The 12,605-nt window shown below is 46.8% G+C and overlaps 1 protein-coding gene across 2 annotated transcripts in view; it reads right to left on the bottom strand.

The window, feature by feature from the left end:
- The window catches only part of Habp2 (hyaluronan binding protein 2), a 36,288-nt gene that overhangs the window by 20,019 nt on the left and 3,664 nt on the right, over window positions 1–12,605 (bottom strand). For both annotated transcript variants that reach the window (XM_029562126.1, XM_017797414.2), the window contains exon 2: window positions 3,246–3,282. In XM_029562126.1, coding sequence (XP_029417986.1) covers window positions 3,246–3,282 — 37 coding nt within the window. The remainder of the gene's footprint in view (window positions 1–3,245; window positions 3,283–12,605) is intronic.

The following is a 12,605-nucleotide window of genomic DNA, read 5'->3' as shown; positions in this document are numbered from 1 at the left end:
CATAATGAATACAGCACTTTTTAAAATATATATATGCACACATATACATACACACATACACACACACATACATACATACACACATACATACATACATACACACACATACACACATACATACATACATACACACATACACACACACATACATACAGAAGAAGAAACTATTTCAGGTTCAAATTCAGCTTACTTGAGACATTTTCTGGGCTACTGAAAAGGGTAAACTTTGGGGAAGAAAGGACGGTGCTTGGAAGCATTTTAGGTTTAAAGAGAAATTCTGTGGATCTGTCAGTTTATCAGAATATTTCTAGAAAAGACTAGGAAGAATGGCAAGAGCATTTTGAATTAATGCATAATTCTAATAGCAGGTTATTACATATTGAATATTCTCTGTGTCAGATACTCTAGGCAAATATGCACAATCTCACTCAACTGCTAAGCAGTATTGTGACAAGGGGACCATTATTCCTATCCTACAGATTAGGGAGAACCAAGGCAAAGAGACATCCCCATTCCCACATCCACCTAATGCCTTTTCATAAGTCTGGCACCTCTGTGGATTCTGTTTCAGAACACCCTTGACTTTTGACTCTCAGGAAGGAGCCCCCATCAAGAAATCCTCAGTTAGCACATATTCCTCATCCCTGGGCCAGGATTACTGTGGTCCAAGGTGAATGCCTCTTGGAAAGAGCTCACAGTTCCTGCCATGGGGACTCTGCAGCTGCTCTGGTTAAAGAGCTTTCCAGATGTGTGGAAAGGAATGAAAATTCCCCCAAATGTCATCCCTGTTGGCGTCATCCATCACTGTGCCACAGACAGCTCCTCTGAGGGTCTCCCTCAAACCCCAGTCCTGTCGGCCAACATGTGATGCTTCCAGGCTGTCTGGCGGGACAAGAACAGCAGAGTGCCTCGCTGGCAGGCGGCAGGACAGTTGATGGACGGGCACAGCCTGTGGTGCTGGGCAGAGCCAAGGCAGCTTTGAAGAGGCATTTGCGCAGGCCTGCCGGCTACGTGTCACCTGTTTGGGGGGACGGGCAGAACTTGTGCTGTTTGATGAATTCCTCCTCCTCCACCCACTGGGGACTGTGTACCTTCTGCTTAGCAAGGCCTTCACCATGTACTGTCCCCAACAAGGCCAACCAAGGAAGCAGCTTGCCTGCAGTCATAATTAGGGTATCTCCTCAACATGCTGTTATGGGAAGCATGCAGGGAGCTGATGAATTTCATCAAAGCACAGCCCCCATGTACAACGGGCCCAGTCATTGATGGCCTTTAAACATAACCTATTTTTGGAAAGGCCCAACCAGTATACCTCTCCTTACTCCACAGCCACAGACTGACAGAGCACCTTGAGATGGGCTCTAGTGCCTGGGGCCAACCCGCTTCATTTACTTACCAAACTCGCAGAAGCTATTGGCAGAGTTTTTATACAGATTAGTGTCTCATGATGCTAAGACCAACACTCTCCACTCCTTTTTCTTTTCTTTTTTTTTTTTTAACTTAAATATACACAGTGCTGGGGTACTCATTGCCTCCTAAGAGCCCACAGCTCAGTCAAATTTTGGAGTATGCTAATATTAGGGAATTCTTCCCGTCTGTGGATCGAACCTGGTACCATGGCAAGCGCTTTAACCACTGAATCATTGCCCCAGCCCTAAACGATGTTTCTTAATTCCCACAGTTCAACTGAAAGATTATGAGCAGGGACACCTTATAGACACTTGAGATGGAAGTCCTGTCTTCTGTACTCCTGTCTCCTTCCCTGTCTTACCCCATAGCATCTATGACTCTGATCCCCAAGCCCGGGATTCCCTTTACTGGTGTTTGAGCAATGTGCACTTGAAGCTTGGGAAAACATGGACCTTCCAGCTTCTGCCCTTCCAACCTTGGACTTGACCTGTCTCTAGACTGCAGGCATGTGTGGAGTCTGAATGGGACCCTTCAGAGCAGTTGGGCTGCCTTATGTTCCATTTTCTCCCTTGCTCTGTAAAAGGATGCAGTTTCCCTCCACAATCCATGCTCATAGAGACCCACATTTCTATTCTATTCCCTAGGCAATTGGGTGGGACAAAGACTTGGCATCACTTGCTCTGAGATGCCACAGTCTTTCACCCTATCCATTGTTCTTTCCTGGAGAATATCAGTGACTGATCCAGGTTTGGCCATTGTTCACCATCTTTGCTCCAAGTAAGTCCTTGATGCAAACTTGAGCCATGCTTGTCATCTCCATGGGCTGCCTGCCTACTTTGGTCTTTTGTGGATGAACAACCCAGACCCCTCCCTGTGGGGATGTCTGCCTCTGGCCCCAGGTAGTACTGAATGAAGTTTCTGTCCCAAGTTCAGAGTAGGGCAGAAGTAGTGCTGGCCAGCCCAGTGTGATGTGGGCACTAGGGAGAGGAAACAGGAAGGGTTCAAGGTGACATGGTAAGTCTGGGATAGACAGACAGTTTATGGGAAAAAGCCCATTCCACTGGGCCACCACAGATGGACTATTTTCTGGGTTTCACACTAGTCTGTGTGCTTCAGTGCAATCTTTTGGTTGGTTGGTTTTGTTTTGTTGTTTTGAGTAACCTAGGCTGGCCTCAAACTTGCTATATGGCTGAGGCCTTCCTTTAACTCTTGATCCTCCTCAGGCTCATCCCACCATGCCCAGCTTTGAATGCCCTCTTAATTCAACCTTATGACGCAATTAAACCAATGCAGAAGGACATAGCATCCACCAGGTCTCCATGAATTCCCAGTCCTGTGCCCCTTGACATCAGCCTGAGATTCTTATAGGTTTTCTAGACACGGACCAAGCCTGAGGTCAGTGGTAGAGGTGGTAGTTCATGGGGATCATTATCCTGAGGCTCCCTGTCTAAATATCCTGGCTTCCTTACCAGGGGATGAGGCAATGAGGTGACGTTTTGCGCAGTCACAACCTTGTCTTCCTTGGTCACTAATGGCTGTATGGCCAGGAGCCAGTTACTTCTCCTCTCTGGGCCTCAGTTTCTTTCTCAGTAAAATCGGGGTGTTTAACCACATCAGCTGTTTCTCCCTTAAGGTGCTGAAACTAGCAATTCGAAGTTGTGTAAAGTGTTAGATGATTGCAGTGTTTGTAGATAAACTCTCAAAGGTTTCTGTGATGCCCTGGAACCAGCTGAGCCCCAAGGTCCATCCAGTGCTGCTATGCTCAGGCACTTTCTGCACCCCAGCACCAGTTCAGCCCATGGCTGAAGGGAAGCCCAGGGTAATGACAGACTCACCTGGGTCCGGGGGGTCGATGAAAGGTCTCAGGGAGAACTGAAAAACAAAGGAACACAGTAGAACACAGTGAACAGCCAGCGGGGCCCCCAGTACCTTTCCCAGCTGCCCACAGCCAGTGGCCACCACTTCCAGGCCTGCTGGGAGCCTACTGAGGGGAGGCGGAGCCTACTTGAATATGCCCTTTCTCAGGTGCACAGAGCATGGCCCTTCCTCTCAGCAGGCTTCTATCACTCATACACACACCTGTTGGAACATGGCTTCCCTGAGTACTGCTCAAATCTTAACAGTCCATTACTGCCTGACCGCTCATGGCATGACGGCCTTATATGACAACCCCAGGAGGAGGTTTGTGTTAGCCTTGCTCACAGAGCATGTAGACTCAGAGGTCACAGGTTTAAGACTTATGCTGGAGTATGAGTGGTTTCCTGTGGATTAGGAATGTCCAGATGCTAAAACTTTCCAGACTCCTCATTGTTCTTGGAAAAAGTTCAAACACCCACCCTGACCTACAAGTCTCTTCCCATGCTCCTCCTCCCACTGTCCCTTACTGGACTTCAGCCACATCTGGCTTCAAAATGGGGCAAGCCAAGCTCCTCCCACCTCCCACCTCTGCACTGATGGCTCCCTCCATCCAGAAACCGTCCTCCAGGATTGCTACCAGGTCTCAGTTTAGATGACATCTTTTCAAGGAGACCTTTACCCAAACAGTATGACACCTCCTCACCCCAGTCATTTCCATGGTCCTGTGTGTGTGTGTGTGTGTGCGTGTGAGAGAGAGAGAGAGAGAGAGAGAGAGAGAGAGAGAGAGAGACAGAGACAGAGAGACAGAGACAGAGAGACAGAGACAGAGAGACAGAGACAGAGAGACAGAGACAGAGAGACAGAGAGACTCTGTATGTAGATGTGCAGGTACACATGTGTGGGAGTTCCCTGGGGGTGAGGATGTACATGCATGTGTGTGGGCATGCATGTAGAGATCAGAAGACAACTTCAACTGTCATTCCTTAAGTGCCAGCCACCTTATTTTTCTGGGACAGGTCTCTCATTGGCCTGGAACTTGACAAGTAGGTTGCTTGGTCAGCAAGCTCCAGAGATCTTCCTGTCCCTACCTCCCCAGAGCTGGGATTATAAACACACACCATTACACTCTGTTTTCACATACATTCTAGGGACCAAACTCAGATCTTTGTGCTCAGAAGGAAAACATTCTTTTGGTTCAGATACCCGCCCCCCATCCCCAGCCCAGGCTTTAGTTCTCTGTTAAGCCATATTGAGAACTGGGAGGATGGCAGATCAGAAAAAAAAGGAAAGAAAGAATGGATCTGGATATGGAGGAATGAGGACACCACACTAATAAATAGCATTCTTGACAAAAAAAAATGCTTTTCTTGAGTCTACTTGTGAGGAACAGGACAGATCCAAATCCTAAGACACAGATCACAGGGGACGCCACAGAACAACTAGATTTGACCCCACCAAAATGTCAGCATCTTAAGAGCAAAAAGATAGAGGGCTGGGCAAATCAATGCAGTGTACCATTCTGGATTAGGGCATTGTTGAAACCATTGGGGGATTTAAATATAGACAGAGTATATAGTATTATAGTGTCAATGTTGAGTTGAGTGGATGATAATAGTTCATGTCTGTAGGATAATGTACTTATTCTTAAGAGTCACATGCTAAAATATTTAGGGTGATATCTGTTCTCTATTTGGAAAAGATCAAACAAGCAAACAAAGCAAAAAAAGATACAAGAGACTGAAAGACAGCATAGGTTGACAAAACACTGCTGTTGATATGTCTGGGTAAAGGGCACTCATTGGATGACTCTATTTTGGGGGGTAGGTTTGAATAGTGACAAAACAAAAATCGAGGAGGGAAGGGCTCCAAAGCAAGGAAGGAAACCCATTGGGATTGTGACTCTGTTTAATTACCTTATAGTCCCCCAGCCCACTCTGTTTCTTTGGGAAATGACACAGGGAGACATGTTTTACTTGGATGTGTGGAGGGGATGCCAGGGGTGTTCTTGGGCCTGGGGGAACAGAGAACATCTAAGGGAAAAGGAGGTGCCAGAAGAAAGGGCAGGAGGAGGGGATCCCCAGGAAACAAAAGTCATTCCCTTTCACCCTTACCCTCACAGCAGCTAGTGACTTCTCTGTGGCCCTGGTTCCCTGCCGTGCCTCACCTTCCCTCCACTGAACTTAGGGTCTGTGTCTCTCTACCTGGCAGATACCATCTGAGTTCTTCTATTTGCACTGAATCAGCCCTAATCAGTGAGCAGGAAAGCACAGAGGACTTTGGGGACATCGTTTCTGTTTCTAAGCCAACAGGGGAAAACCCTCTAGGACTTGTGCCAGTGTTAAAGATCCAAGTCTTGGCTTTAAGAAGCCTGTGGGCAGCTTCTGCTGTACTGCCTTTAGCCAGCAGGTGGCAGAAGTGTCTTTTCTAGGCATGGTTACTGGAGTGAAACCAAACTGGAATGAGGAGGCTTCCCTACAGAGCCTCCCTGCCCTTTGGACCCCTGCAAGGACTCCACACTCACTTTGTGACCCTCTGTGTCCAGTCACAGAGAGGCTGTGATATGAGGTGGCAGCCCAGCACCTGGCTGGGTATCTGGGTACCACATGGGACCCACACTGCTGCATCCAGAGCACTAACTGCCACTGTGTCAAAAGCAGGATGAATGGGCACCAGTTTGCTCCGCCTGTCCCATCATTCTACTCTTTTTCCACAGGCGGGGAATAATAGGAAACCTTACTCTTGAACTTGAAAATTCAAAGATAAAAGTTAGTGGAGGAAGTGGGGTTGAGGAGGTGACTAAGAAGAAGGAAGAATGAAATTCTCAGTTATGAATTGCTGACAGTGAGCCAGGAACATTGCTAAATGTGCAATATTTGTGTTGTCTCATTTACTGAATATGGCACTTGATCATACCAATACCATAATTATGACCATTTTCGAGGTGAGCAAACTGAGGTTTGTAGAGATCAAGTTACCCCAAATAGCTCTGAGAGAGCTGTCTTCCATTAGAGTCCTTGTTCCTATCTACCCTTGCTATAAGGGATGAGGGCACCACAACATCCTCACACTGCAGAGGTAGGATGGAGAGGGAGATACAGGGGTTCACCAGAGAAGAGGCAGGGTTGGGGGTAGGTTAAGATAACAAAGCTCCTGTTCTTGGGAAGTTTTATTAACATCCCATCCAGGCCTGAAAGGTCACAAAGAGCACAGTGTTATCTGGGAAAACATGAAAGGAAATCACTTGCCTGAGTTAGTTCACTGAGGCCAACACATCTCAACAAACATCTCTGTCAACCATAAAGGATGCAAAGTTGCTGCCCATTCCTCCCTCCACCTCCATCCTAATTTCAATGGGATTTAAACAGCACGTGATCACAGCTGACCAATCTTCATCAGAAGGCTGGCACAGTTTCCTCCCACATGTGGGAAAGGAATTCTTAGCTGTTGACTTAGGAAAATTACTTCTGATCTAACTGCTGGTCCTTCCACCCTCTGATTTCTTATTGAATCCAGGACCCAGGACTTTGAGCTTCCCAAGGTCAGGAACAGTCTTTTGGTAATGCTAAACTTCCCCCATAACCAGAGGACTTATCTCAAGATCTGACCTTCTAGGGAGAGGGCAGTGGATGAGAGGGAGGGGCAGAGAGGGAGAAGGCTTCTGTATCTCCAAGTCTTTTGGTCTATACTTTAATGGTCTTAGGGTGGGGGCATCACTGCCTTGTCTATGTGCCCCATCTCTGATCCAGTGGTTACTTCAACTCGGGTCTTTTCTCATCCTAGACGTCCAATCCTTGAAAATAAAAGCCTGGAAATCTGAGTTGATGTGTTCAAGGAATGACTTGCATCTGCTGAAAAATGTTGTCAGGCAGTGGTGAAGCAGTAGAGGGAGAGAAGGGGCAGGCTCTGTCCTTCAGGGCACAGCTCACAATGGGCCAGCATCAGAGAAATCACTCTCTTGGTCTGTAAACTTGAGACTTGCTTCCCAGTCACCCTTCCTCGTGAGGTGTTTACTACATACTGGTGGTAGACCAGATGTTGCTGACCACCAGGGAGGTACTGCATTGCTTCTAGGGAAAGCCTGATGGGAGAAAGTGCTTACACCATGACTAGGTGAAGGATGTAGCTGCTGGGATGAATAGAGGACAGGAACAGGGCTCTCTTTATCCTCACTGTGGGACAAAGAGATCAAGGCCAGAGCAAGTGATGGAGGTGGCATAGGACAACAGTTGCCAGGGTCCAGGTCATCAGCCAAGAGCTGCCTCATGCTGCCCACCTGATCTGTTGCAGGAAGAGTCTTTGCACAAGGTCATTCACTCAAGTACTTCCTGTTGTTAAATGAGGTAAAATATAGATGACATGCTATTTATCATTTCAACTACTAGTGAGGGTAGTGTTCAGTGGCACCAGTTTGCATAATCATCCCCACTGCCTGTCCGTGTACCCTAAACCTTTTCACCACTCCAGAATAACTTTTCGCCACTGTATCCATTAAACAATAACTCCCTCTCCAGTCCCTCATGACTTCTACTTTCTGCCCCTGTCTATTCCAGACAGTGCATCTAAGTGGGATCTTGTCTTTTGTCCTTCTGTGATTGGCTTCATTTATGTACAGTGTTTTCAAGGTCTTTCTATATTGTACTATCTATCAAACTTACCTTCCTCTTTATGGCTGAATTTATACTCTCTCTGTGTCTCTCTCTCTGTGTCTCTCTCCCTGTCTCTCTGTCTCTCTCTGTCTCTCTCTCTGTGTCTCTCTGTCTCTCTGTCTCACTCTGTGTCTCTGTCTCTGTCTCTCTCTGTCTCTCTGTCTCTCTCTCTCTCTCTCCCCCTCCTTACCTCCCTCCCCGTCTACCTACCCATTTTGTTTATGCATTCATCTCTTGAGAGACACGGGTTGTTCATTCCCTCTGACTATTAGGAAGGATGCTGCTATTAAAATGCTCTGCAGATATTGGTTCATGTCCCTTCTTTCAGTTCTTCTAGATAATCCCTAGACATGAAATTGCTGGTCAGGTTGTAATTCTATCTTTAACTGTCTTGGGGATGGCTGCACAGTTTTCTATAGCAGCTGCAACACTTCACATTCCCACTAGGGATGCCTGAAGTCCCAGCTCCTCACATCTTCACCAACCCTTGTTGTTTTTGTTACTTTTACATCACTGTGACCAAATACCCAAGAAGCAATTTAAGGGAGGAAGTGTTTATACTGGCTCACAGTTTCAGGGCATACAGTCCATCATGACTGGCACAGCTCTGACCATCTGTGGTGGCAGTAGCTTGCCACAAAGCTTGATCATATATTAGAAGGATCAGAAAGCAGAGAGGTTGGGTCAGAAGTGGGACTGGTTTACAGCCTTCAAGTCCTGCCCCTAGTGCTTACATTAGCCAGCTAGACCTCCATGTCCCAAAGGTTCTGTTTGTAACCTTTTAAAACAGCATCATCAACTGGGGGTCCAAGTGTTTAAACACATGAGCCTGTGGAGGACACCTCACATCGAAACCACAAAACTTGTTGCTTCATTTGAAGAAACGAGAGCCATTGTGATTGGTGTGGAGCAGTGAGAGTCTATCCTTGACTCACAAGGGTGCTCAGTGCTGACTCAGGTTTGGCTGGCCTATTGTGGCTGCACTTTACCTCAGCATTCAGAGAAGGAGGGGAAGGCCCTTATGGGAACATGTGGATGCTCCAGCCAGGAGAAGGCCCTGGCTCACGGTCTCTGTAGATGGTTTTTGTTTTGGAAACCTGGGCAAAGTCCGACATAGAGAGGAGCTAGCCAAGGATCTTTCAATTAGAAGGGAGGAAACCGATACCAGGAAGATGGCTTGTGCAGAACTTGGAAGGATGAAGCTCAGGTCTGCTGGTCTGACATTAATCCCCGATGACTGGCTCGGAAGGACTCTGAGCAATTTCCCTGCTCCACTGCCCAAAGCTGGCCCAAGTGGGCTCCTGCCCGGTTACGTGAGGGTGGCTTCATGTGGCAATAGCAGGCAGAGATGGGCAGGAGCAGGGCAGGGAGGAACAGAACATAAGTGGACCCGGAAGTACTTCTGTTTTAAAGTCTTGTTTCTAAAATGTAGCGCATAGGGACCCTGTGGAGAGCTGGAGCCTGCAGTGCCCCACGGGTGCAGGTGGACTCAGAAAACACATTTTAAATCAGTGCCTGGTGAGTTTGCCTTTGGCCACACCTGGATTACAGCCAGATCTCTTAGGCATGAAGTACCCAGCCCAGGAGACTCAGAGCTCATCTTTCCATCGACTCTCTGCTTCAGTTTCCTTAGTTATAAAAGAATTCTTGGGCTGGAGAAATGGCTCAGTGAGTAAAGTGTTTGCCATGCAAGGACAGAAACTTGAATCCCATCCCCAAGAGCCCACATAAAAAGCTAGGGATGGTGGCAGGGCTTGCCTGTAAGCCCACTCTGGGGGCGGAGGTAAGTGAATCCCTGAAGTTTGCTGGCCCGCCATTCCAGCTGAATCGCTGAGCTCCAGGTTCAGTGAGAGACCCTGTCTCATAGAAGAAGGTGGAGAATGACAGAGGAAGACACTCCACGTCAATCGCTGGCCTCCACTTGCATGTGCACTCATGCATATACACTGTAAATCAATTAATTGATTAATATCAGCTGAGCTGATTTCACTGGCATGCATTTGGCTGCTCAAAGTGAGCCTAGCCTTTCAATGGATCTCGTTTCAGGTGAGCCCTCCTTGAAAAATACCCATACAAGGGGCTCTTTTCAGAGACTTGGGTCAAACAGACTTGGGGTAGAGGTGGATGAGAGGGCTTGAAGGTTAGGGAGGGAAGCCATCAAGGACAGAGATTAGAGACAAAAATCTCTTTCTGGAAGTGATAATTCATCAGGAAGCACTTTGAAATGGACAATGAGTAGACAAAAATGGGCCAAGTCTGAGGCTCTCTGAGTGGGCATGTGTTCCCATACTGGCTTCCTTGTCCCATTGCCTCAGTGGCCCAGGGTTTCATCAAAGAAGCTGCCTACTGCTGGGAGCATGGAAGCTGGCTGCTCTTCTGCTGTTTCTACAATGTGGCACAGGAACCACTGGTGTTACCTGAGTTGTGATGCCTGGCCAGGGCATGAAGTGATGAGGGTACAGGGTGAGACAGTCATGTCCTTCCTAAGCTTTCTGTCAGTCCTCCCTGCCCCACCCCTCCCTTCCCCACTCAGTGACATTGCTTTGTAGTCCGTGATTCTCCATTGCTAGGAGAAGCAATGTCCTTTAAAAATAAATTGTTAGCTGCCATGTGGGTGCTGGGATTCGAACCCAGGTCTTCTGCAAGAACAACCAGTGTTCTTAACTGCTGAGCCATCAGCTAACAACTGTCCATAACTCCAGTCTCGGGAGATCTGACAGCCTCTTCTGACTTCTGCGGGTATTGCACGACATGGGTGCACTTACCTACATGCAGGCAATACATTCATACACATAAAAATAGTAAATAAATTTTTTTTAAAAAAAAATCAGGTAGGGCCTAGAGAGATGACTCCATTGTTAAGAGCACTGACTGCTTTTGCAGATCTGGGTTCAATTCCCAGCACCCACATAGTGACTAACAACCATCTGTAACTCCAGTTCCAGAGGAATCTGATGCTACCTTCTGACCTCCATAGGCATTGCACGACATGGATGCTCTTACATATATGCGGGCAATATACTCGCACACATAAAAAAAATAATAAATCTAGGTAGGTAAAGCTGAGTCTGTTTAACAGAAGTATTAAGACATGAGCTTGGACTGTGGCAGAATTTCTATTCATTTGTGACCAAAGTTTGGAATGCACTGATCTAAAGTTTGGACTTAGTTATCTGGTAAGACTGATCCTTTTGGTGTCAGGAAGTCAAGCTTCCTGGCCTGAGAGGGAAACTGCTGGAAGAAGCCAACTTTATCTCTTGGTAAAAGCCCAGGAGTAAGCAGGATCCTGAGACCACTGCCTAGCTTGACACCTCTGGTTTCACACTGAACAGACCCCTAGTCTTTGGAGAGAACCTGGTATGGCCACCCATGTCACCTTGGTTTAAGCATAGAAGATGGATAGATGGGTTTGAATTCAGGCTATAAGCATAGAAGGTGGCTTTGGATAGATAGGTTTGAATTCTGTTCCATCCAATTTCTCTGTAGCTTAGTTTCTTATCTGTGTCGTCAGAGAGACACTGATCCTACCTCATAGGCTTATCCAGAAGTTTCAATAGTGTAAAACATGTCGTAAAGGTCAATAAATGGCCGATAGCATTATTATTGTTGCTATTATTAGATAGTATTTTCAATGAGTTTGTTTTATTTTTAATTAATCATCATCATCATCATCATCATCATCATCATCATCATCGTCTTGAAAATCGCTAGGCACACCGTGAAGGAGGAACAGACCCAGGAGAGCCCTCTCAACACAAAGTCTTCCAGGAACTTGTTTGTTGGGTCAATCACAGGCGCATCACATCAGCCCCATCCCCCACCATTTTTCCCTGGGATATTTGCCAAGCCCTAAGCCAGAAAACCTTGTTACATTAATTATGAAGAAAAGGCATGTTTTATTTAAAATCCCGGCTGCCGAATATTCTGCCACGCTGTTTCTCTGTGACAGCAGAATTGCTTTTGCATTTAGGAAACCCTAATGAATTTAGAATATAAATATATCCGTGCCTATAGATACATGCAACTTCCAGCAACTGGATTTCCCTAAATACCAGTGTATACTGCCAGAGCTAATGAGTAGGACTCCTGCTTGGGATCCAGTTGTTTTTTAATCTGTGAAAAGTTTCATTGAAATTTTATCCTTCCCCTTTTCCAGAAGATTTTGTCTGGGTTAGAGCAGAGGCCAGGACCCCTTTCCTTTCCTGTTCCCCTAGGCATGAAAGAGACTGACATTCTGGGGTCTTGGGGCTTTGGAAAGGGAGGGACTCCAATGTCCCTGTGAATTTGGGTGCTGAGACAGGGGACTGGTCCATTCCAAACTGGCTCCACTACTTCAACATTTACACTATGTTTGAGCACTAACCATACAATCTCACTTCTCCTTTCCCCTCCCCTTCCCTTCCTTCTTTTTCTCTCCCTTCCTTCCCCCTTCTAGCCAGCACACAGCACACCAGTAAAGTAGAGAAGGTACAAAGTGATAGGTCATGGGATGGGGGAGACACACACACCCTTTACAAGTCCTGCATGAGTATGTACCTAGTGTCACTGGAATGTCTAGTTTTCAAAACTCCTGGGAGATCTCTATCTCTGTGTGCGATATTCTCATTCACAAATGCTGCCTGGCAACTTAGAAAAAAGGAGAATATTCTGCGGGCAGGCTGACTTTCCACCTGCCAAAAACCTCAGCTGGGA

Source organism: Nannospalax galili, unplaced genomic scaffold (genome assembly GCF_000622305.1).
Source record: "Nannospalax galili isolate Female #2095 unplaced genomic scaffold, S.galili_v1.0 scaffold974, whole genome shotgun sequence".
NCBI lineage: Eukaryota > Metazoa > Chordata > Mammalia > Rodentia > Spalacidae > Nannospalax > Nannospalax galili.
This window is presented reverse-complemented; position numbering and strand designations above follow the sequence as displayed.